Source organism: Caretta caretta, chromosome 1 (assembly GCF_965140235.1).
Source record: "Caretta caretta isolate rCarCar2 chromosome 1, rCarCar1.hap1, whole genome shotgun sequence".
NCBI lineage: Eukaryota > Metazoa > Chordata > Testudines > Cheloniidae > Caretta > Caretta caretta.
In genome coordinates, this window is record NC_134206.1 from 96,838,459 (window position 1) to 96,864,259 (window position 25,801).

Consider the following 25,801-nt stretch of genomic DNA (forward strand, 5'->3'; position numbering starts at 1 on the left):
GTGGTTAGGGGCAGCGGGTCTCTGGAGGGGCTAGTCGGGACAAGGAGCGGGAGGGTTTGGATGGGTCAGGGGTTCTGAGAGGTCGGTCGGGGGCAGGAAGTGACTATTAATAACGGAAACGCCCGAGGCCAAAGCAAGTTCAATATAATGTGGTAAGAAATTTTGGCTCCCGAAGACCACGTTATATTGGGGTAGAGGTGTAGTTACTTAGCTGTATCTCTAAGAAGGAAGAGAAATTTAATACTGACTAACTTAGACCATTTATTATCTCCTGTTTTTTATTAGTTACGCTAAAGATGGAATAGGGGCACCTTTTATGGGAAGTCTGGCAGAACGTGAGTATGCTTAAGAAAACGTACTTTTTTCAACATGTTTATGCAGAGTAATGTAGAGAAATCGGTAAAAGCATATTAACCAATGCTAACATTTAGAGTCAGATTCTGATCTCAGGTATATATCACTACTTTATTTTAAATATATGAAACGCAGCTATTTCTTTAAATAGTGGCTTTTTTCTGGGTATTTTTAAGAGTTATGTAATTAAGGTGTGATTTAAGAATGCCCTAAAACCTAACCTTGCAGACATTTAAGCATATACCTTTTACTCAGCAAATATTCTCATTTAAGTCTAGGGGACTATCATATGAGTAAGGTTATCCACACGCTGCAGCATTTTGCTGGATTAAATTGTTAGTGTGTGTTTTCTTGAGTACTTATGCGTTTTAAAAATTTATATCCATTTTATAATTTATGGACGCTCCACTTCTGTATATAGAATTGTTTTTAATGGAAAATGCTGTATTTTATGGCACAAGCATTTTAAGATTAGAGCTGTGCCAAAAAATTACCCTAAGACTCAGTATTAGCACAAAGCAGCTTTCTTGATTTCATCCAGCTTTGTTGAATGTCTAACTGGAACCAAAACACCCTAGAGCATCCTGTCCCATCATGCACTAGTTATGTATAATCTTGGTTGGCTTCTTCACAGGCTGCCGCTGCTTTGGTTGTTCTGAAGTTCTGGTTAGAAATACAGAGGGGTTCTTTCCAAGATAATACATTTGCCTTTCTACTTGACTGAAACTTTCCAAGAAACTGGCACTCAGGTGTAACATGCAGTGTAAGAACCTAAATAGCAAAGTATCTCCTCACAAGTTATCACAAATCCTGGCCTGCTGTTCTGGACTTCCACAGACCTCTGGCAGCCGAATTGGATGTCCTTTGGAATCTTTTTGGGAGCTCTAGTGCAGCCCATGGTCCAGCGTTCACTTTACTCAATGATTATTAAGTCACTTGTTTGCATGATCTTATATCTTAAAATAGAGGGCTTGACAAAATTTGTCAGACTCCTACTGGCTGGAGGAATAAACCTACCTAACCACAGGTAGATACAACAGACAAGAGAGGAACTCCACCAGTGAGGCTCAGTAGCAAAAGCTAGATGAGAAGCCCTGACCTCCCGTCTAGAACCTGTTGGTTTAATATAAATCCCAGCACCTTTCTTCTTCTAGAGTGCAGTCTCTGAACCTTACTGCGGGGCTCCTTAGCAACTAGTAAGTGTCAGACATTTTTAAGCCAGTGGGACTACTTGTATTGCTGACTGATCACATGTGGGAGTAAGGATCATAATCTGGCCTTTAGGAAGGAAATCATACAAACTGTATTAGTAAGTGAATATGTTTGCTGAAAACTGAATAAAAGATTTGAAGTTGTGTGATGAAATGATGCAAATATAATTTTAGGCTCATGTCACCTTTATAGAATATTAACACTTACTAGTACACACCTGATAAAGTAGATCCCATAGTTTTGTTGCCAGGGGTCTGTAATCAGATTATTTTATCTGGCTATAAATGTGTTCAAGCTGAAGGTTTAGAATTTGTACAGGTTTTATAGTGGATTCCACTTTCTGACCCCTTCAGTGAGCAGAAATCTGACAGCTGTTAATCAGGTTGTCATTAAGTTATGGAAATTCCCGTAGATAAAGTTCCATTTCGTTAGACAGCAGGGATTCAATTTCTATGCAAAATAAAGGAGTCTTTGATTATTGCACTACTTTGGTAAGTGTGATTGTTTTACAAATCAATGTGTATGAAAGTGTTTGTTTTTAGCTTTAAGGATGACATATTTTCTTCTCTACCACTATGACATGGCATATAATTTTGTACACTGTCTCTCATTAGCCAACAGAAACAATATCCAGAGTCCAAATACTTGCAGTTGGAATTAACAGCCTCTTGGTGGCAGCTGGCCCCACAGTAACTTACATTAATTCTTTGTTTTGGACAGTTGAACTAGTGAATCCAAACTGACTGTGCATTAGCCATGTGATTAAACCCTTTCTTTGGCCTCCAGAGGTGAGGTTAGATGGAATATATGAACCTACTCAGATCTTCTTTGCTGAGGCCACGGCTGTGCACTTCCTTGTATATGTTGGGTTGCTGCGTACTGTGGGTTTACATTCTTTTCTTGGGGTAGTATTCACATTGCAGCCCCCACCAGATCTTCATATCCTCTTAATTCAAGAGGGTAGTTTCTTCTCTTTGTCTCATTATCTTTGCTTTAAGAATAGTTTAATTTAAAAGGTGTTTTGGCTCTGAGAGTTTTCCTCCCTACTCCTTTCTTTTTGTGATAATAGTTTCCAAAGGAAGCAGGAGGGCAGAATGAAAGGATAGAAATATGGAAGATTTCTTACTGCCACAACCACAGCTCTGAGGGATGGATAATACCAAGTGTAGGTTGCAGAAGTGCAACAATCTCTTCTAGCTGCTACTGCTCTCAATGCAGTTTTTTTTTTTTTTTATGTAAAGAGTGAAATCCTGATTATATTGAAATCAGTGGCAAAACTCACATTGACTTCAGTGAGGCCAGGATTTCACTCCAGATATCTGGTTCTGGCACTATCCCAATATCTTTCTACAACTTCTCTTATAACCTAAGGGCCTGCTTCTACAACAGTTTAAGCATGTACCTTCACTCACATGAATAGTTCCATTGACTTCAAGCACTGTGAGAAGTCAGTAGATCCTTTTAAGTTTAGGCAGCTTCTGAATGTGAGACTCAAACAGTGATTTTTCTGGATATTGGAAAGCCTGATGAGAGAAATGAATGATGAAGAAAGCAGGTAAATTTCATACCAGCTGAGTCTGTGCATGGCTCTACACTGAGCTGTGGTACTGGTGGGAGAGGCGTTTTGAAAATCTCATCAAACAGTAAGATAACCTTATTGGTCTCAACCAAATTACAAAAGTTATCAAAGGGGACAAAAATAATATGATTTTATCCAAGAATCCACGTACTGCATTATGGAAAAAAGGAAACATTAAGACACATTGAGCTACCAGTAGAGTTTATTCAGCTCTCAATCTGGTATTCCACACACACAAATGCCACAGAACATTTTACAATCTCTAACTCTGAGCTGTGATTAAAAGAGATTCTGTTTGTCCATAGTTTGTTAGTAGGGAAGAGGTTATCTTTAAGAACGGTAGAGTAGTCACTTTTCTTATTCATCTAGATTTTCAAGCTGTTTTGTTTTCAGTCATCTCCCTGTTTTTGATTTTTCTCTGCCATGGCAGATGAATGCCATATCTACAGCCAAATACTGATGGCATAATAAAGTTGATAATGCCACTCTACAGAATAGCGGTCAGAGCTTGTTCCTGAAGCAGTTGATCCAGTACTGTAGACCTGATTTCAAATAACCAAAATAATTCATGCTGCCTCCTCACCTATAAGCCTGGGAACCCAATATTATTTTGCTCAGATAAATGTGGTTTTATGATTTTAAAGATAGAACTTAGTACATCTTTATTAAAATGGCCTGAAAATAATTTTTAAATAAGCAAAATGAGGACTCCAAATACTGGAATCGTTAAGGGTCAATAAACTACCTTTAATACTATATAAATCTCAGGGGCAGTATCTTGGGTCTTAATTATTTAACATCCATGTTTTGCTATTATTACCAAACATGAAGGAAGTACTCTCACTGACCACCATTTACCATAAATATAATCCCTTGAGTGGGCATATAGCCCATAACATTTTGAAGACATTTTTTGTGTGTGAAAAATACTTAAATTTGTCTGTGATACAGAAATAATGCCATTATTTCTATGTTAATATTTCTGTTCAAAGTTTGTTTGTCTCGGAGTCTTCCATAACAAGTTTACTCAGTTTATTAAAACTAGAGAGCTGATTGATCTAGCAAAGCTACACCAACACTGTCAGAAACTCAATCCAAGAACTAAAAGTCAAGCAATGTTCTTTCTGAATGGTTCATTTGGTGCTGGTGGTAATAAATGTGTGACTGGAGTATAGTTAGTAATCCATTTTCCTCTCCCCTAGCAGTAGCACCATTGGAAGGCTAATAGGAGTTAAAGGTTGTAATAAAAGTTTTTTTAAAAAATTCCCTTTGCTGGAGTGAGCAGATATGACAGCACACAAACGCACACAGGGATCAGAGTTGCTGATTAAGAAGGTGCTTGTACACATAGCTGTCAGGTGGGGCCAAGCAGTGGCAAAAAAATGGAGAAGCTCCCACAGTGAAATTAGGAAAAAGAAAGTTTATTTAAATTCCAAAGTTAAACCAGTTAAGCAAGGACTAACACCCCAAATGAAGTGTTGGTCAGGGTTAGTCACAAGCTAAGTTAGGAAACCCCAGTCAGTCTTTGGTTATTCTGTAGACAACTCAGAAACAAAAACCCCCTCAAGTTTTTCCTCAGGTTTTCTCTTACCTCACTGAGGCCTGGACGCATCCTTTCCCACTCACCAGCTGGTCAAGCCACTTATAAAATGAGCCATTTCACCAGCCAGTAGAAGACCTCAGACCTTTCAAATCCAGTTTCCTCTGATTCTAGAAAGAGTGTCTTCTGTTTCGTAGAGACGCCCCTTGTGAAAACGTGACTGCTCTGCTTTTGTAATCTTCTTGATTATGTACTATAGGTGGAGCCCCTCCCCGGGGTTTGGCTATGGTAGTAGGTGCCACAGGATAGGGTTCTTTTCATTTGCTGTCTCCAGGGCCAATCACTCACCCGTTTCTGCCATGGCCCAATATGGGGTTTGTAAACTTCATCACAGTGCCATGGGACATAGTAATTTTTCCAATCATGCCTGCATTTTAAATATGAATGGTCAGAGTTTGTCCTCACTTCCACCTGTGAATCAGTGTTCAGAGAGTAGAATTTGTCCTAAATGTGTGTTTCTGTTCAGATTGATGTATTGTTCCTTAAGAAAGATACAGCTTAACTTAAAGAAATTACTGCGGGAATCTGATCTTGGAAACAAAAGTCCTGCTGGGTAAATAAGGGAACCCATTCTAATATATTTTGTATTTGCAGGGTAAAGACATATTTAGTAATTGATATATAAACTTCAGTTTTAGTTTCCTGACCTTACAAACAGATTAATGAAGGTGGATGCTTGAGCCCGTGCTTAGTCTCTTGTCTTCAGTGAGATTCTGCATGATATAATCATCTGCCTGTATGGAGCTACTTGCAGGATTGGGACCTTAGTAAGGGAATGTTGATAATGATGTAATTCACAATTGATTAAATAAAATTTCACATAGAGAATTATCCACAGCATGAAAATCCATATAGTCACAGTCTCAAAGTCTATAGCGTTTAATGAAGAGTGAAAATTATATTGAGAAGTAATAAATTTTACAGTAACTGGTTTACCATACAGTTGCCACATTACTCTGTTTTTTCTGCTAGAGAAAGGAATTGCCATTATGTTGTTGTGACTACATTTAACTTTCTTTCATTCCCGCTAGTGTGTGACATAGTCTGTCAGATACAAATGCTGTACCTGTTGCTGAGTTTGTGTATGGGTTGGATGATTGGCAGAATGAAGAAATCTCAAAGCAGACCCCTTCAGTGGGATTCCACTCCAGCGTCCACTGGCATTGCTGTAGTAGTTGTTGTAACCCAGGTTTGTATTTGTGCTGACTTTTCTTGCTGTACTGTACGCAAACTGTAGTACTGTTACCTGAGCAGCTGCTCCTAATAACTTTGGCAGAAGTGTATTGATAAGTATGACAGAACTGGGAACATCCCATTTCAATATTTTATGACTTTGGTGAACGAACATCAGGACCTTCAATCTTTTTTAAACGCTTGAGCAGATTAAAATAACAAAAAAGCAAGAGAGTATGTAACCGGCGATAACACATCCGCTATCGTTTACTGCAGGGATCGGCAACCTTTGGCATGTGGCCTGTCAGGGAAATCCACTGACAGGCCGGGACGGTTTGTTTACTTGCAGCATCTGCCGGTTCGGCTGATCACAGCTCCCACTGGCTGCGGATCACCGTTCCCAGGGCCGGTGCAACCACTAGGCGAACTAGGCGGTCGCCTAGGGCGCCAAGTGGTTGGGGGCGGCGGTGGAGCGGAGGTAAGCTCAGGTAGGGGGGCGCGGGGAGGGCCGCCTGCAGCAAGTAAGGGGGGGGGGGGCGGCACACAGGAGAACCGCTCCCCGCCCCAGCTCACCTCTGCTCCGCCTCCTGCCCTGAGCACCGCCCCGCTCTGCTTCTCTCCCTCCCAGGCTTGTGCACCAAACAGCTGATTGGTGCCACAAGCCTGGGAGGCTGGAGAAGCGGTGGCGTGCTCAGGGAGGAGACAGAGCAGAGGTGAGCTGGGGCAGGGAGCTGCTGTACGCGGCTCCCCGGGCCGAGGGGAGAGAGGGGGCGGCGGGGAGCTGCCGCAGGGCAGGGGTGGGGGGTGCGGTGCAAGGTGGAAGTTTTGCCTAGGGCGTGAAACCTCCTTACACCGGCTCTGACCGTTCCAGGCCAATGGGGGCTGCAGGAAGCAGCGTGGGCCAAGGGATGTGCTGGCCGCCTCTTCCCGCAGCCCTCATTGGCCTGGAACGGCGAACCGCGGCCAGTGGGAGCTGCGATCGACCAAACCTGCGGACGCTGCAGGTAACCAAACCGTCCTGGCCTGCCAGCGGATTTCCCTGACAGGTCGTGTGCCAAAGGTTGCCGATCCCTGGTTTGCTGCTTAGCATTCTCAATTCAGGATCCTGAGATTAGGGTATCTAGTGGTCTTTCAGATCCACCTAGGAGAATTGTTGAGCTGTTTGGATGCAGAATTGGTCCTGCAAATATAAAAATGGTCTAGGACATACACAGAAATGAGTTGAATTAATGTAATTAAATAAAGTCAATTTAGAGTAGCAAATAAATCATTAACATTATAATAAATCTTACCTTATTGGAGTGCCTAAAAAAGTGATTAAAAATAGAGAAGAGAGAATCTGAGAAGCACGGAGAAGTGGAGGAGCAGAGAGAAACTAGAGATAGTAGTGAAGGAAAGTAATGTTGCCAGCGTATGGCTGCTGGTATTAGAAAGGAGCCAGAAGTGGACTGGCACAAGATTTTTGGTCATCTTTGTGACCAGTACTGATCCCAAACAGAAATTAAATGGAGACTTGGAACTCTCTTAATAGTAGTTGGTGGTGTTCCCTGCTAAGTACGAGCCTGAACCAAAGTCCACAGAAATCAATTGGGAGTCTTCCCATTGGTTTCAATGGACTGTGGATGAGACCCTAAGTCACAGAAGAAGGTGCTGGAGAGAGCATACTAATTCAGGTAGGAGGGGGTGTCAGTTTTTGAGAGCTAGTGCCTATGGGCCTAATTCTGCTCCTCTTGAAGTCAATTGGCAAACTCCCACTTCAGTGGAAGCAGGATTGTGGTTCTCCATCAGGTTCCTCTCAAAGGAGAAAATGGAATTTAGCTGCAGCTTTGCTGCTCTAGGTCACTACATTATTTGAAATTTTAAATGAGTGAATTTTTCAAAAAATGAGGGAAGTCAAGAATCAGACTCCTTCCCTGCTAACAGACGCATCAGTTGTACTTAATATGTTAATTGGTGATGCCAGAGGAACAGTTCTAGCTCTGTTGCTTTTGGTAGCATGGCAGTTTCAGGCAAGAAGAGAGAACCACGGCTCTTGTGCTGATAGCTGGCACCATGGTCCTATCATAAATAGTTATGTGAAGAAATGTAACATGTACAGTATTTACTCTAAATGTACTTTTTTCAGAGTAACAGCCGTGTTAGTCTGTATTCGCAAAAAGAAAAGGAGTACTTGTGGCACCTTAGAGACTAACCAATTTATTTGAGCATAAGCTTTCGTGAGCTACAGCTCACTTCATCGGATGCATACTGTGGAAACTGCAGAAGACATTATATACACAGAGACCATGAAACAATACCTCCTCCCACCCCACTCTCCTGCTGGTAGTAGCTTATCTAAAGTGATCACTCTCCTTACAATGTGTATGATAATCAAGTTGGGCCATTTCCAGCACAAATCCAGGTTTTCTCACCCTCCGCCCCCCCCCCCCCCCACACACACACACAAACTCTCTCTCCTGCTGGTAATAGCCCATCCAAAGTGACCACTCTCTTTACAATGTGTATGATAATCAACGTGAGCCATTTCCAGCACAAATCCAGGTTTTCTCACCCCCCCCCTTTTTTTTTCCAAAAACCACACACACAAACTCACTCTCCTGCTGGTAATAGCTTATCCAAACTGACCACTCTCCTTACAATGTGTATGATAATCAAGGTGCGCCATTTCCAGCATAAATCCAAGTTTAACCAGAACGTCTGGGGGAGGGGTAGGAAAAAACAAGGGGAAATAGGCTACCTTGCATAATGACTTAGCCACTCCCACTCTCTATTTAAGCCTAAATTAATAGTATCCAATTTGCAAATGAATTCCAATTCAGCAGTTTCTCGCTGGAGTCTGGATTTGAAGTTTTTTTTGTTTTAAGATAGCGACCTTCATGTCTGTAATTGCGTGACCAGAGAGATTGAAGTGTTCTCCGACTGGTTTATGAATGTTATAATTCTTGACATCTGATTTGTGTCCATTTATTCTTTTACGTAGAGACTGTCCAGTTTGACCAATGTACATGGCAGAGGGGCATTGCTGGCACATGATGGCATATATCACATTGGTGGATGTGCAGGTGAACGAGCCTCTGATAGTGTGGCTGATGTTATTAGGCCCTGTGATGATGTCCCCTGAATAGATATGTGGGCACAGTTGGCAACGGGTTTTGTTGCAAGGATAGGTTCCTGGGTTAGTGGTTCTGTTGTGTGGTATGTGGTTGTTGGTGAGTATTTGCTTCAGGTTGGGGGGCTGTCTGTAGGCAAGGACTGGCCTGTCTCCCAAGATTTGTGAGAGTGTTGGGTCATCCTTCAGGATAGGTTGTAGATCCTTAATAATGCGTTGGAGGGGTTTTAGTTGGGGGCTGAAGGTGACGGCTAGTGGCGTTCTGTTATTTTCTTTGTTAGGCCTGTCCTGTCGTAGGTGACTTCTGGGAACTCTTCTGGCTCTAGACAAGCCATTTACAACGCACACTTTGCTTCTCTACAAAAGAAAAAGGACACTAAACTTTCTAAACTACTACATTCTACAAGGGGCCACAGCAGTGGTTCCCTCAACCCACCCAGCAATATTGTTAACCTATCCAACTATACTCTCAGCCCAGCAGAAGAAGCTGTCCTATCTCGGGGCCTCTCCTTCTGCCCCTCCACCCCCATGAACATAATACAGTTCTGTGGTGACCTAGAATCCTATTTTCGACGTCTCCGACTCAAGGAATATTTCCAAAATACCTCTGAACAACATACTAATCCACAGAGGCCTCCCTACCAACATTACAAAAAGAAGGATTCTAGGTGGACTCCTCCTGAAGGTCAAAACAGCAGACTGGACTTCTACATAGAGTGCTTCCGCCGACGTGCACGGGCTGAAATTGTAGAAAAGCAGCATCACTTGCCCCATAACCTCAGCCGTGCAGAACACAATGCCATCCACAACCTCAGAAACAACTCTGACATCATAATCAAAAAGGCTGACAAAGGAGGTGCTGTTGTCGTCATGAATAGGTCGGAATATGAACAAGAGGCTACTCGGCAGCTCTCCAACACCACTTTCTACAAGCCATTACCCTATGATCCCACTGAGAGTTACCAAAAGCAACTACAGCATTTGCTCAAGAAACTTCCTGAAAAAGCACAAGATCAAATCCGCACAGACACACCCCTGGAACCCCGACCTGGGATATTCTATCTACTATCTAAGATCCATAAACCTGGAAATCCTGGGCGCCCCATCATCTCAGGAATTGGCACCCTGACAGCAGGATTGTCTGGCTATGTAGACTCCCTCCTCAGGCCCTATGCTACCAGCACTCCCAGCTACCTTCGAGACACCACTGACTTCCTGAGGAAACTACAATCCATCGGTGATCTTCCTGATAACACCATCCTGGCCACTATGGATGTAGAAGCCCTCTACACCAACATTTCACACAAAGATGGACTACAAGCCGTCAAGAACACTATCCCCGATAATGTCACAGCTAACCTGATGGCTGAACTTTGTGACTTTGTCCTTACCCATAACTATTTTACATTTGGGGACAATGTATACCTTCAGATCAGCGGCACTGCTATGGGTACCCGCATGGCCGAACAGTATGCCAACATTTTTATGGCTGATTTAGAACAACGCTTCCTCAGCTCTCTTCCCCTAACGCCCCTACTCTACTTGCGCTATATTGATGACATCTTCATCATCTGGACCCATGGAAAAGAAGCCCTTGAGGAATTCCACCATGATTTCAACAATTTCCATCCCACCATCAACCTCAGCCTGGTCCAGTCCACACAAGAGATCCACTTCCTGGACACTACAGTGCTAATAAACAATGTTCACATAAACACCACCCTATACCGGAAACCTACTGACTGCTATTCCTACCTACGTGCCTCCAGCTTTCACCCTGACCACACCACACGATCCATCGTCTACAGCCAAGCTCTGCGATACAACCGTGTTTGCTCCATCCCCTCAGACAGAGACAAACACCTACAAGATCTTTATCAAGCATTCTTACAACTACAATACCCACCTGCGGAAGTGAAGAAACAGATTGATAGAGCCAGAAGAGTTCCCAGAAGTCACCTACGACAGGACAGGCCTAACAAAGAAAATAACAGAACGCCACTAGCCGTCACCTTCAGCCCCCAACTAAAACCCCTCCAACGCATTATTAAGGATCTGCAACCTATCCTGAAGGATGACCCAACACTCTCACAAATCTTGGGAGACAGGCCAGTCCTTGCCTACAGACAGCCCCCCAACCTGAAGCAAATACTCACCAACAACCACATACCACACAACAGAACCACTAACCCAGGAACCGATTCCTTGCAACAAAACCCGTTGCCAATTCTGCCCACATATCTATTCAGGGGACACCATCACAGGGCCTAATAACATCAGCCACACTATCAGAGGCTCGTTCACCTGCACATCCACCAATGTGATATATGCCATCATGTGCCAGCAGTGCCCCTCTGCCATGTACATTGGTCAAACTGGACAGTCTCTACGTAAAAGAATAAATGGACACAAATCAGATGTCAAGAATTATAACATTCATAAACCAGTCGGAGAACACTTCAATCTCTCTGGTCACGCAATTACAGACATGAAGGTCGCTATCTTAAAACAAAAAAACTTCAAATCCAGACTCCAGCGAGAAACTGCTGAATTGGAATTCATTTGCAAATTGGATACTATTAATTTAGGCTTAAATAGAGAGTGGGAGTGGCTAAGTCATTATGCAAGGTAGCCTATTTACCCTTGTTTTTTCCTACCCCCTCCCCCAGACGTCCTGGTTAAACTTGGATTTATGCTGGAAATGGCCCACCTTGATTATCATACACATTGTAAGGAGAGTGATCACTTTAGATAAGCTATTACCAGCAGGAGAGTGGGGTGGGAGGAGGTATTGTTTCATGGTCTCTGTGTATATAATGTCTTCTGCAGTTTCCACAGTATGCATCCGATGAAGTGAGCTGTAGCTCACGAAAGCTTATGCTCAAATAAATTGGTTAGTCTCTAAGGTGCCCCAAGTACTCCTTTTTTTTTTTAAAATGTACTTTGTTATTGTTTTGCAGAGTATTTTACTAATTTGGGAGCAGTTTGAAGATACTAATCATCACAGCTACCATTCACACCACAGTTTAGCAAGTGGACTTCTTATTGGTCTAAGAGTTTGTCTATCTCTGTCATTGGCCTGTGGACTCTACCAGATCATCAGAGTGGAGAGAAGTACACTCAAAAGGGAGTTCTATATCACCTTTGCCAAAGTAAGGCTCACATCTGGAAAATTAATCCCTTTCTTTTTAAATATTCTTATGATATGCTATTGACTGGACTATGCTTTACCTCCATGGGAGAATTAATGATTAAGGATTTGATTTGATGAAATAAATTGTATTCTTTCCATATACACTGAGTAGTTAAATTTGATGTGATAAGGATAAAGTGTGAACTAAAGCATAAAGTGTGGTTTTCATTCTGTTGCTTGACTGCAGAATGATGGAAAGATAGAAACATGTAAACGTAATTCCCCTAATTGTCATATCTATCTTCTGTACTGACACATCAGAGTAAATGGTATAAAATGCCATTATTCTCTTTCAGGGCTGCATTTTGTGGTTTTTGTGCCATCCGGGTCTTGCAACCGTTTCTGTGCTATTTAGAGACTATCAAAGAGAGAAGGTATGTATGGACAGGATAAAAACGATGTGGGATCTGATTAGAAATTCTACAGAAACTGCAGAGGAGCTGTTCCTTCTGTTGGGCTTTCTTTTATTAGAAAACTCATGTTCCAAGGCCTCTAACCTTTACATTCCCAAAGTAACCTATGGAGTTTTAGCCATACTCTCACTGACACAAATGGGAATCATGTGGCTGAAACTCTGCATGCCTTAGAAAATGTAAAGGTAATAGTTTGTAGGAAGAAGAAGGAGATGCTTGCTAAGGTAAAGCAAAAAATGGTTCTAGTAAAAACCAGCCTTGATGCTGGGGGGTTTTCAGCTCTCCTGAGGTAGAATTCAGTGCAGTGCTTTGTGATATGTAGAGATCTGGTAGGACACTGTAGGAAGATTTCTGCTCTTGGGTACTGGAGAAGTTTGATCACTGTGCTTGGGCAACTACAGTTCTGAAACTATGAAGATTTAACATTGTTTGCCTTTTAATTAAAAATATAGAAAAATATGTGCTCAGTGAATGTCACATTCAGTTGAGAGAAACAAGTATTTAAAAAAGATTTATATAGAACTTCCTCAAAGTGCCTACACACGCAAGTAAACTCTCACACCCCCTTTGCGAGCTGGGTAACTATTAACAGGCACGTCGTCTACAGATGGAGAAACTGAGATTAAAAGGCCTTGCCTACACTAGAAAATTAGACCACTAGATCACCACCATTGCAGCTCCACAGACGGAGGGTGTACTGCAGACAGGGCTCATTTTACTACTGTGTCATCTGAGGGCTAAATTCACAAGGGGAACTTAGGCATGGCAATGCTCAGTGTTGGTCTGTAATTATTCACACACTCCCTCTTTAGCCCAATGACTCTATAAGTATTTGACACAAAGTGGAACAGCTTCAGCTGAAGAGATTGAGCACTGCACCCCAGAAAACCCTCCTGTAACCAAGTGGTTAGGGATTCATCTGGGAGGTGGCAGAGCTAGGTTCGAGTCCCTGCTCTGAATCAGGCAGAGGGGGGATTTGAACCCAGGCCTCCCACATCTTGGGTGAGTTCTCTAAACAGTGGACTACAGAGTATAAGGGTGGGTGGCCCTAGCAATAGTGGCATCTCCTCCAGCCATCATTGCATGTTAGGCGTGCTAAAAGCACATTTATCAGACTTGGCCCTGCTGGAGAGCTGGCCCTTCCTCTTGAGAATTCCACCAAGGTTTTTTTTATGTGAGACAGGCTCCAAGTAGTTCAGTGGTGTCAGGACTTAAGTGGCTTTGTGCATGACCACTGGCAGAATTTTAGGTGCCTCATGGACTTTATCAGTGGAAATGTAGGTACCTATGGGATTAGGCAGCAACAGAGCAGTGGTTTTGTGAATGCCAGTGGTACCTAAATGTCAGATTTAGGCACTCAAGTCCCTCTTGTGAATCTAGCCCTTAGTTGTGGTGAACTACAAGACTGAGCTTTCCAAGAGCTGACGCGGGCAGAAAGGTTATATGACTTGTCCAGGGCTACCTAATAAGCTAGTGTAGATCCAGGATTACTAGGCAAGAGTTCCTGTATCCCAGACCCATGCTCAAACCTTTTGTAACTGCTGCAGTAGCAAAAGGTGTGCCGTAAGCTTCATTGTGCTTCTAAAAATAAAGTCAACTGATTTATTTTATTCTTTTTTCAAAGCATTCACTTTCTCTTTCCCCCACTCCTTTTTTGTCTTTAGGTTATTACCATAGGTGTTATCCTCTGCCAGTCCATCTGCATGTTTATCCTCTACAGACTTTTTCTATCTCATAGTCTATATTGGGAAGTGTCTTCTCTGTCATCAGTGACATTGCCACTGACCGTGGCATCTGGACATAAAAGTCGACATTACTTCTGAGATACATTTAGGAAAGAATACAGTGCAATAATGACCCAAATACAGCTATTTTCATCAGGTCAGTGTGCTACATCAGTGTCCCTGGAAAAACTGAATCATAAAATCAGAGCACATCACTGATCCTGGATCTGAACAAGTCCCCAAATTAGGTACATTAATTTTTTTTTTTTAAACTGGTGGTATGAAAATATATTTAAAATCTGAATGTTTGAATAGAGATTGTTTTTGTGGCACATGCGGTGCTGTGTTGTATGACAACAAAGGAGGACAAACCTAACCTTTCCACAGTGTTTTCACCCTAATAACTCCATGACTTTGTATCAATATTAAGTTTGAAGGCCTAGAAGAATCCAGTGCTTTAAATGGCTCTGAGCTCAAACAAGTCTGAAATAAGCCAGTTATGAAATCGGTGTAATACACGGAATAAAAGTTTGCTTTTCTTTTTATTCTGTAAAGAAAATGCATTTTGTGCTTTAAATGTAAAGGACTTGAAAAACAAAATTGCTCCAGAAACCAATGTAAAATGTTTACAGCTAACTGTGCAGTAAGCTTTCTTTCATTATTTGTGCAAAAGGAAAAGCACTTTTTTTCCCCACCAGTGTTGGTATTAGTTCAAATTTTAACTTGAGCAGCAATGGGGTTTTATCCATAACACTTTTGAGAGAAATGTTACTAAAAACATAACATAGGTGTGATGGGCAAAATGCTATGTGAGACTTTAAAGACGTGGCAACACTCGTAATAAAAACAGCAGGCTTGCTTTTTTTAGGAAAGAATGTGTAATGTGGTACTAGAATTTTAATCCTGATATAATTCATTTCTCTTACATTGAGGATTCAATCATAATTAAGCCATATACACAGATTAAATTAACAGAAGCATTTCAAATAAATGGTGGTTTCAGTCATCAACTACTCATGTATTCCTGCCCAAGGATACTTAATCAGGATTAAATTTTCTATGAATAATTGAAAAACAAAATACTCACTGGATTTGTTATAATCCATGTTGGCATTGGGTTCTAAGTAGTTGCCATCTTCCATCCATTGTAATAAAGCCATACATCTTTGTGATGCCCTAGCATTCAGAATGCCAGTGTAAATATGTACTTTATTTAAGTGCCTATTTATTGAGTGTGACTTAAATCATTTTGACAATTTTTTTTCTGTATTGTGGACATTCCTATTAAGTCATAGTTTGAAATCTTCTTGTTTGTACTTAATTTGATATTTGTCAAATTGTCTAAACCTATTATTGTCACATTTTGTTTCTTCACGGCATTTATTTTATTTACTAGTAAGTGTATTGAATTTTTAAAAAGAAATGAAAATTCATATTTGTAATAGATTATTGTTTATATAGATTTTGTTCATGTTTGCTTCAGTTGTACACTTGTTTGAAACTAAGTATTTCCCTTTTAGTTTAAAGATAGATGAAATATTTGCCTTTGACTAAGGCAAAATGGCAGCATGACAAAGTCGCTTATTTAAATCATCTCCTTGCTAGTTCTTCTCTCTAATTCAGGTCAAGAATGGCAGGTTGAGACTGGAAAAGGTGAGTTGTTATAATTTCACACAATCTGCAAAATAAGTACAAAATTAATTATCACATTCATCTGATAATCACATCAAAATGGTGTTGGTTATGTCTGTTTTCCACTTCCAAAGGAGAAAGCTTTCTGTTTTGGTGTAAGTCTCAAATAATGGAGTAGGAATAATTCTGGGTCTCCTCATGTGCAAGACAAATGTGTATTTCACACATTCAAAATATATACTGATTTTGGAATAGAGACAGGAATTATATATTATGATCTGACATGATAAAGGTTTCAATTTATGCAGAAAAGCTATAACTCTCTTAAGGAACACTCAGTGTTTTCTTTACCCACTGCACTCTCTTTTGTTATTTAATATAAATCGATCTGTGGCACTTTCCTGTTAATATAAAGGTAAACAATTCCTTGGCATCACATGATAAACACAGTGAATACAAAATCCTAATTCAGAATTCATAGTTCATCTGAAACTAAATATGTAGTATGACATTCAGTCTTTTCAACTTCTTGAATACATCCATTGGTCCTCAGATAACCTCATCCTGCTAGTTTGCATCATTCCAGATTATCTGAAAACATCAATTTAATCTGTCGTTTAGTGTAACCATAGCAGTTTAGTGTCACTCTACTGGTAGTAAGCTGGGCCACATCAAGAAGCTTTTCTCCTGTCATCTAGCATCTGACAACCTTGAGTATCAACTCATTAATGTATTTTTACATAACTGCCCGTTTTCTAGATTATTTCATAACTGCAGAGGCTAATAGCTTTGGGAAATGATCCTTCCACACACTTTGGTTAACGCATTATGACTTGAAAACTTAGGGCCAGTTTATCTCCTGCACTAAGATCAACTTGAAACAGGAAGGGGCATCAGAGAGCAGGTTCCTCCACCCCGATTCTCAGGCTGCAGCTGCTCTGGCCCCCTCACTGTCATAAATTACAGCAGCCTATGAGCTGTCCTAATTTACCCTAAGGGACCATACACAGGCTGAGACTATTCCCCTGATACACCCAGTACCCTGGTATAATGGTTGACACAGAAGTCAGCTCATCTAATTTTGTACAAACTGAAAGAGGAATTCTGAAGCTCAGCATCTCCCACAACTCTGATCCATATGGGCTGCTCCCCTCCTGTCTTCATTTGGAGAAGACAGTTCAAAAGCTGTAGCACAGCCCATGCTAACCACATCCCCTTATCCAGCAGCAGTCCAAGGGCGGGTCGCTTTGTTCCCTTTTCCTTGCTGGCCTTTTATTTTATCTGGTTTTTTGGGCAGTAGCAAACAGCTTTTCTTCTTCCTCTCCTGGATCAGGCATTGAGTGGGGTGTTTTCAGCCATCCAGCACCAGCACTGCCCTGCCAGACTCCTCAGCCCCCTCTCAGACATGGCAGAGCTGTCGCGTGAACAGTGAGCTGACGCCAAATGCTGCTCTATTTGTGAGGCAGCTTTCCAGGCCCTTCAGAAGGTGAATTGTGCCCTGTTTTTTCTTAGTCAGCCCACCTTTTTGCTGCTAGGGCACAGGTGAAGCGGAGCTCATATTCAGAAGCCGTTCTCCCAGGTCGAAACCCCATCCCCCAGCAGGGGGACCATGAAGGGGAGGACACCGAGGGTACAGTCTACACTGCATACACCTTATGATTCCACAATACATGTACTACAGGTATAAATAGTGTGGATTGTGAAGCGCTGCTTAGGCGAGTAAAGACACACCTGAACCCTGTGAGTATGTACCCTACCCAGCTTTCTACATGACTAAGCAATGCTTCCCCTGTCTACATTGCTATTTTTAGCAGGGTAGCATCCCACTGCTGGAGTCTTAACCTGTTGCCTGCTTGTGCCAGAGCCTTTCACTGACACATGTAGCTACATATGGATGCAGCCTGCTTTTTACTGTGGTATGTAGCTGCACACACCGGAGGAAGGGGACCTCTCAAATTCAGGCTCTGAGCAGCATGTGTAAAAAATGCAACAGAAGTCCCCCCCCACCCCCTGAAATATGCAAAAAGGTTACAACCACAATCCAGATCAAATGTGAGCAGGTGCTAGAGGAAAACCTAAAGGCAAATACCTATCTTCTAAATCCTTGCTTGAAACAGTAATCGCACTGCTCTCATCTTTTGAGGATGTGATCAGAGAGGAATGGGGAACACCTGATAAGGGTAAATGCATAAGCAGGTGTGCACTTTTATATTACAGGGATGCAAGAGCCAAAAAAAACCCCAACCCATTACAGATATACCAAAGGTCAATGCTGAAATAGCTTCTTTAGCAAGATGTGGTAATTCTGTCTGAAGGCGATATCTTTCCCCAGGATCCTGCTAATAGAAAGGTGATAGCCCCCCTCAGGAGGGACTTTAAGACTTTGTCAGTCTCCTTTAGAGCATCTACAAGGGCTTTAGAAGGGTCACAATGTCCTGCCTGGATGAACTTAAGGCCGTGAAGGACAGACCATCCCAAGTTCTGATCTACACTTAAGAAAAGTTCCTTAGCAACAGCCTCTTTGGCAAAATCCTCAATGGATGCAATGAGCTTTTCAGCCACATCTGGCTTTGCCTCTGGAAGATTGAGGCTCACTCAAGCAAATTCTGTGCACATGTACATTCACAGGCTTTCTCCTCTCTGGTGAAAAACTAGACAAAATAATGTCAGAAAGTGCTGCCAAACCTAAACCATCCCTTCTTCCCTTTCCCTCCCAACTCAACACTCTAAGGTGGGACTATAAACCTAGCAACAGACAACAGTGCTCCTTTCGTCCACCCTCCTCGCAAAGCTATCAGACAAAAGACAACAGGTATATCAGGGAAAATCCTGGAATTGAAGATTGGGTGGAAAATCCAGAGGGGAATCTACCACCTCTAACAGCATTCTATGGCAACAAACAAATGTATCTCTGCCCAGACCTGAATCTAGAAGGCAGAATTTCCCCCTTCTCAGAAGAATGGTCTCAACTGAACCCAGAGAAGTGGTTGAGAGAGGTAGTGAGTCATGGACACTCCCTGAAGCTCCTCATCCCAACCCTTCTTCATCCAATCCCCCCATCTCAGGAGATGCCATCAAATGTGAGCTGGTGTTATACAGAATCTCACATCTCCTGGAGATAGGAGCAATAGAAAAGGTTCCCTTCAAAAAAGATTCTTAGAACTCAATTTTCTTCATTGTCCAGAAGCATACTGGTGGGTCAGAGCAGTCCTGGAGTTCAAGCAGCTCAACAAATGATAAAGAAATGATAAACAAATGATAAAGAAAACATGGTGGCCCTAGCTTCACCAGGAGTATCCTTGCCTCAAGTGGACTTCCATGGATCTAAAAGATGTATAACTTTACATTCCTATATGACTTTACTACCACAGATTGCTGAGATTTGCATATGGCACAGCCCACTGTCTGTATCGAATGCTTCCATTCAGCATCTTGTTGGCCCCTGGGTCTTTACAAAGATGCTCGTGGTGATACTAGCTAGCCTCAGGCTCTTTGGAGTGCTTATCAGTAACCTTCCATCCCTAGATGACATCTTGATCTGCGCTCCGACCAAAGCAGCAAACACAGTGCCACAATCCAGATGCTGGATCTGCTTCAAGCACACGTATTTGTGATAAAGACAAGAAGAGCTCCTTGACTCCCTCCACAAAGATGATTCACCTGGGAATGGAAACAGACACTTCTGTGACAAAGGTCTACCCTGAACAGATTCCACAATATCCGGAGCCCGATATCCATTTTGGAAAAGTCTGCAAGGCTGACCAGAGCTCAGTGTTACAGCTGCTTAGCCTCCTGGTTTCATGTGCAGGAATCACCTCCATGGGCAAGGTCCCATATCATGGGCGAGGTACCTCCAGTCCTTTCTCCTGAAAGTATGGAACCATTTATCGGAATGCATTCCACACCAGATACTGTTCTGAATCTCAACTCTCTCAGATGGTGGACAATCCCTCAGAACATCTGCAAGGGTATTCCTATGTAAGTCAACCTGTTCGCTAATCTCAAGAGCACAAAGTGGCCAAAGTACTTCATCAAGAAAGCAGACCCCAAATCCCTAGGGACAGGTGCTCTTTTGCACAGATGGACACAAGGCCTGCTACATGCATTCCCACCCTTTCCACTTCTAGGAAAGGTGATCCAGAAGGTAGGGCAAGAAGAAACAAAGGTGATAGTGTTAACTCAGCACTGCAAAGGAGAAGAGAGTTCTCCAGTGTGATAGAACTGAAATCAGAACCACCATTGCAACTACCAGTGAGATCTGACCATCATTTACTAAGAACGTAACAAAAGCACATAACAAAAATCCCAAGGATTCCTAGTTATCCTGGACTTTCTTCAAGAAGGCGTACACAAAGGACTTCAGTGCAGCACCATAGCGTGCCAGGTGTCAGCTATAACTAGTGTCCTATTTATAGGATCCTCTGGTTCCTTGACAGAGAACCATCAGGTATCCAGATTGCTCAGAGCAGTCAGATTGGCTAAACCTGCAGTTAGACCAATCTTTCCGAAGTGGTACCTACTGCAGGTTAAAAGCCCTAACCACACACCCTTTTGAACCACTGACATCAATATCTTCATTCTACCTATCCATCAACACTCTTCTCTTGTTGCCATCATGTCTTCTAGACATGTTTCTGAACTTGGCAGCTGTATCTATGCAGGATCCCCACTGGGTGTTCCATGATGACAAGATCATGCGAAGAATCCTAGCATCGTTCTTGCCTAAGGCAAATTCATCTTTCCATGCCTCACAGAAGATTGTCCTCCCTTCATTCACCCTCAAGCCACAGCAACCAGCAGAAAACTGTGGCTCACGTTAGAGGTTCAAAGAGCACTGAATCAACAAGAACACTGGGCTGCTTGTTTGTCTTCTTTCATCTGAAGTGCGAAGGACTCAGGATATCCAGGTCGTCACTAGCATAGATGGATCAAGCTATGCACAGTAGAGGCATAGAAGGTGTCAGGTGCTCCTATTCCAGAAAGCATCAAGGCACACTCCACAAGATCTATGGTGTCTTTGTGGGTGAATAGAATCATAGAATATCAGGGTTGGAAGGGACCCCAGAAGGTCATCTAGTCCAACCCCCTGCTCGAAACAGGACCAATTCCCAGCCCCAGCCAGGGCTTTGTCAAGCCTGACCTTAAAAACCTCTAAGGAAGGAGATTCTACCACCTCCCTAGGTAACGCATTCCAGTGTTTCACCACCCTCTTAGTGAAAAAGTTTTTCCTAATATCCAATCTAAACCTCCCCCACTGCAACTTGAGACCATTACTCCTCGTTCTGTCATCTGCTACCATTGAGAACAGTCTAGAGCCATCCTCTTTGGAACCCCCTTTCAGGTAGTTGAAAGCAGCTATCAAATCCCCCCTCATTCTTCTCTTCTGCAGGCTAAACAATCCCAGCTCCCTCAGCCTCTCCTCATAACTCATGTGTTCCAGACCCCTAATCATTTTTGTTGCCCTTCGCTGGACTCTCTCCAATTTATCCACATCCTTCTTGAAGTGTGGGGCCCAAAACTGGACACAGTACTCCAGATGAGGCCTCACCAATGTCGAATAGAGGGGAACGATCACGTCCCTCGATCTGCTGGCTATGCCCCTACTTATACATCCCAAAATGCCATTGGCCTTCTTGGCAACAAGGGCACACTGCTGACTCATATCCAGCTTCTCGTCCACTGTCACCCCTAGGTCCTTTTCCGCAGAACTGCTGCCTAGCCATTCGGTCCCTAGTCTGTAGCTGTGCATTGGGTTCTTCCGTCCTAAGTGCAGGACCCTGCACTTATCCTTATTGAACCTCATCAGATTTCTTTTGGCCCAATCCTCCAATTTTTCTAGGTCCTTCTGTATCCTATCCCTCCCCTCCAGCGTAGAGCTTGTGCTTCCACTTCAGTGATCTGCAGGGCAGCAGCATGGTCCTTGGTTAACACCTTTATTAGGCACTATAAAGTGGACTTTCAGTTCTCCGCAGAGACCTCCTTTGGCAGGCGGGGCTCCAGTAATAGCATTGCTGTTTTAGGGAATTAACTCGGGAGAGCGATGTCTTCCCTGTCTCATCTTGCTTTTCTTATCCCTTATCCCCTACTTCTGTTCACTGCTTGCTACTTCCCAGACATATCAGAATCGTGGGAGATGCTGGGCTGCAGAATGGAAAATTTCTTACCGGATAGTTTCCTTTCTGCTAACATCATCTCCCATAATTCTATCCTCCCTGTCTTCCTAGGTTGGCTTCCTAGCCCAGGGACAGTGTTTAATTTTGATAGTTATGCTAGTAGGCCATAGCCCTACTACATAGTTCATTGGTTGGCATTGAAATTGTTGTTACTAATCATATTATGAGTTTTTACACAGCTTTGGAATGAATCATCTGGCATCAGACTGGAGAAGGGGGTGTGGTTAGCACAGTCTGTGCTACGGCTTTGAACCACCTCTGAAAACTGCAGACAGGAGGGGGATAGCTCATACATAACAGAACTGTGGGAGACACTGATATCAAAAAGGTAAATTTCTTACCTGATAAAATCCTTTCTCAGCTGGGTATCTATGGCCAGACTGTAGTCTCTTTGCGCCACTGCAGCCATGTAAAGGAACCGAAAGAAATGGATGCAAGGTCCATGTGCATGTTACACTGCCAGCCAACAGTAGGCTGGAGGTGAATGATACCATCTTACTTGTTAGTTTTCATGCGGTGACTTACTGAATATAGACTTCTGTGTTATCTACGGGATGCCGTTACATACTCTCCTAAATTACTGTAGGTGAATAGCAATGTTCATGAAAGGTGCCAAATAGTGAAAAGGCTGGAAACTAAAGTTGCCTGGATTCTGAAGGAACCCACTTCATAGCCATGCCCAATTCTTGCCTTCTTCACTGGCGTATCTGCCAGCTGTTCCAATTATGATTTTTTCTGTTCATTAGGAATTAGACTGAGGTCGCCAATTCACTTCACAAAGGCCCCCAACAGCCTTCACGTGAAAATAATTTTCCATTTCTGCCAACTTGGGCTGGATTTGAACCATTGGTCTAGAGGGGAACAGTTCTGTAGCCCATTACCGAACCCCTAAGCCATACATTCCTGTTCCATACAAAAATACGTTTTTATTGTACTTTTAAAAGTGTTCAGCAATGGGGTGCTATACTGACAATTACATACAATTTTGTATATTAATAGACTGGGGAAAAAATCAAAATTCCATCTAATAGAGGATACATTCTCCTTCCCACCCACACAAATCAAATTTTTAGAGCCACTTCTAATGAGTACTCTTTCCGGTTTCTGTGCCAATGGAAGGCCATTCACCTCTTTATGTTTGTTGTTTGGATCTTAGTTCTGCACACTAAAACAGGTCAGAGAGCATTTTTATTTGATTTGATCCTGTTTATTAACTGTACTATGTTATGCAGCTAATTTTGCAGATGATACTAAACTGCTCAGGATAGTTAAGACCAAAGCAGACTGTGAAGAGCTTCAAAAAGATCTCACAAAACTAAGTGATTGGGCCACAAAATGGCAAATGAAATTTAATGTGGATAAATGTAAAGTAATGCACATTGGAAAAAATAACCCCAATTATGCATACAATATGATAGGGGGCTAATTTAGCTACAACTAATCAGGAGAAAGATCTTGGAGTCGTCATGGATAGTTCTCTGAAGACGTCCATGCAGTGTGCAGCAGCAGTCAAAAAGGCAAACGGGATTTAGGAATCATTAAAAAAGGGATAGAGAATATCTTATTGCCCTTATATAAATCCATAGTACGCCCACATCTTGAATACTGCGTACAGATGTGGTCCCCTTGTCTCAAAAAAGATATATTGGTATTAAAAAAGGTTCAGAGAAGGGCAACTAAAATGATTAGGGGTTTGGAACGGGTCCCATATGAGGAGAGATTAAAGAGGCTAGGACTTTTCAGTTTGTAAAAGAGGAGACTAAGGGGGGATATGATAGAGGTATATAAAGTTATGGGTGGTGTGGAGAAAGTGAATAAGGAAAAGTTATTTACTTGTTTCCATAATATAAAAACTAGAGGCCACCAAATGAAATTAATGGGCAACAGATTTAAAACAAATAAAAGGAAGTTCTTCTCTCAGTGCACAGTCAACCTGTGGAACTCCTTGCCTGAGGAGGTTGTGAAGGCTATGACTATAACAGGGTTTAAAAGAGAACTGGATAAATTCATGGAGGTTAAGTCCATTAATGGCTATTAGCCAGGATGGGTAAGGAATGGTGTCCCTAGCCTCTGTTTGTCAGAGGGTGGAGATGGATGGCAGGAGAGAGATCACTAGATCATTACCTGTTAGGTTCACTCCCTCTGGGGCACCTGGCATTGGCCACTGTCGGTAGACAGGATAGTGAGCTGGATGGACCTTTGGTCTGACCCAGTATGGCCATTCTTATGTTCTTATATTAATTGATATTATTTAGGCATTATGGTAAATAACATAGATTGGGCTGCTTAAAACTGACAACATGCAGTAGATCTTTTTTAACTTTTTTTTTTTTTTTTTACGTGGGTGACTGTGTGTTCAACAGGCATGGTACAATGCACAAAAGACAAATGAGTCCTAATACACTTTCAATTTTTTTAAAACAGGTCTGTTCTGCAAATTTAAAATGTTAAATGAAAATTAAGTAGATGTAATTTTTATTTATTTATGCATAGACCACCCGCTAATGCCAATACAGTTAGGTATGGCATTCTAAATATACAAGTTAAATATTATGGGCAAAAAAAGTAATTTCAAAATGCAGCCACCTTTACTGGGTCTCTGTGTCCCATCTTCCGGAGCACATTGCAAACACAATCTTCTTCAGAGTTCAGGGCACCATTTCTTTTCATCTTTCTCAGAACTTGTTCCCACAAGCACTGTCAGCATCCACAATCAGGCTCTTACTTTCTAGATATTATGAGCTTTCCCTTTTTCCCCCATTCTTTTTTTTTTTTTTTCCTCTCCCAGCTTCTTGTTTATTTTGCCTACCAACCAAGTCTTCAGTCTCCTCACCACTCCGACCCATGTCCTCACCTGCCTTCAGCATTATCCTGGCCTTTACCAAGTGCTTTTCCTGCTCCCCAGGTGCTCTGCTGCTATTTCTTATTCACAGTATTTCTATTGCATGTAAAATCCTGTGGCTGCTCTGCCGTCCCCTTGTGTAGTCATTTATGTCTCTGCAAAGTGGTTTGGCAATGCTACCATTCTGAGTGGTTAGCATTTCATACCCATTTTGTATTCACCCTGCACAAGTGTCAATGACTGTGCAGGGGCCAGAGTAACAGCCATGTTCGTCTGTATTTGCAAAAAGAAAAGGAGTACTTGTGGCACCTTAGAGACTAACCAATTTATTTGAGCATAAGCTTTCGTGAGCTACAGCTCACTTCATCGGATGCATCAAATAAATTGGTTAGTCTCAAATAAATTGGTTAGTCTCTAAGGTGCCATAAGTACTCCTTTTCTTTGTGCAGGGGCCAAGCAGTGCAGAATCAAACTGTATATATCTTAACTTTCTTTTTCATTTTTATAGGCCACCTTAGATGTCCTCAGTGACAGGACGAAAGCTACTTTGCTATTTCCATGGGGCCAAATTGTTTACACAGTTATGCCTTGGCAATCCCATACATGGAACAAGGTGGTGTGCCAACTCCAGAGGAAAAGAGACAGCCCATCTCTATGCAGAATCTGCTGAGGGAAGTGTGTGTGTGTGTGTGTGTGTGTGTAAGAGAGAGAGAGAGATTTTAAACCATTGCCCCATGAATTGGAATAGTTTTCATCAGTGAGCTCACTTAAGGCCATTTTTACACACATCAGCCATA

The 25,801-nt window shown here is 42.3% G+C and overlaps 2 protein-coding genes across 3 annotated transcripts in view; one reads left to right on the forward strand and one right to left on the reverse strand.

The window, feature by feature from the left end:
* The window catches only part of GPR180 (G protein-coupled receptor 180), a 34,045-nt gene extending 18,244 nt beyond the window's left edge, over positions 1–15,801 (forward strand). For both annotated transcript variants that reach the window (XM_048853291.2, XM_048853302.2), the window contains 5 exons: positions 286–335; positions 5,777–5,934; positions 11,988–12,179; positions 12,517–12,594; positions 14,298–15,801. In XM_048853291.2, coding sequence (XP_048709248.1) covers positions 286–335; positions 5,777–5,934; positions 11,988–12,179; positions 12,517–12,594; positions 14,298–14,456 — 637 coding nt within the window. In that variant the 3' untranslated portion in view covers positions 14,457–15,801. The remainder of the gene's footprint in view (positions 1–285; positions 336–5,776; positions 5,935–11,987; positions 12,180–12,516; positions 12,595–14,297) is intronic.
* The window catches only part of TGDS (TDP-glucose 4,6-dehydratase), a 1,159,807-nt gene that overhangs the window by 1,037,312 nt on the left and 96,694 nt on the right, over positions 1–25,801 (reverse strand). The window lies entirely within an intron of this gene.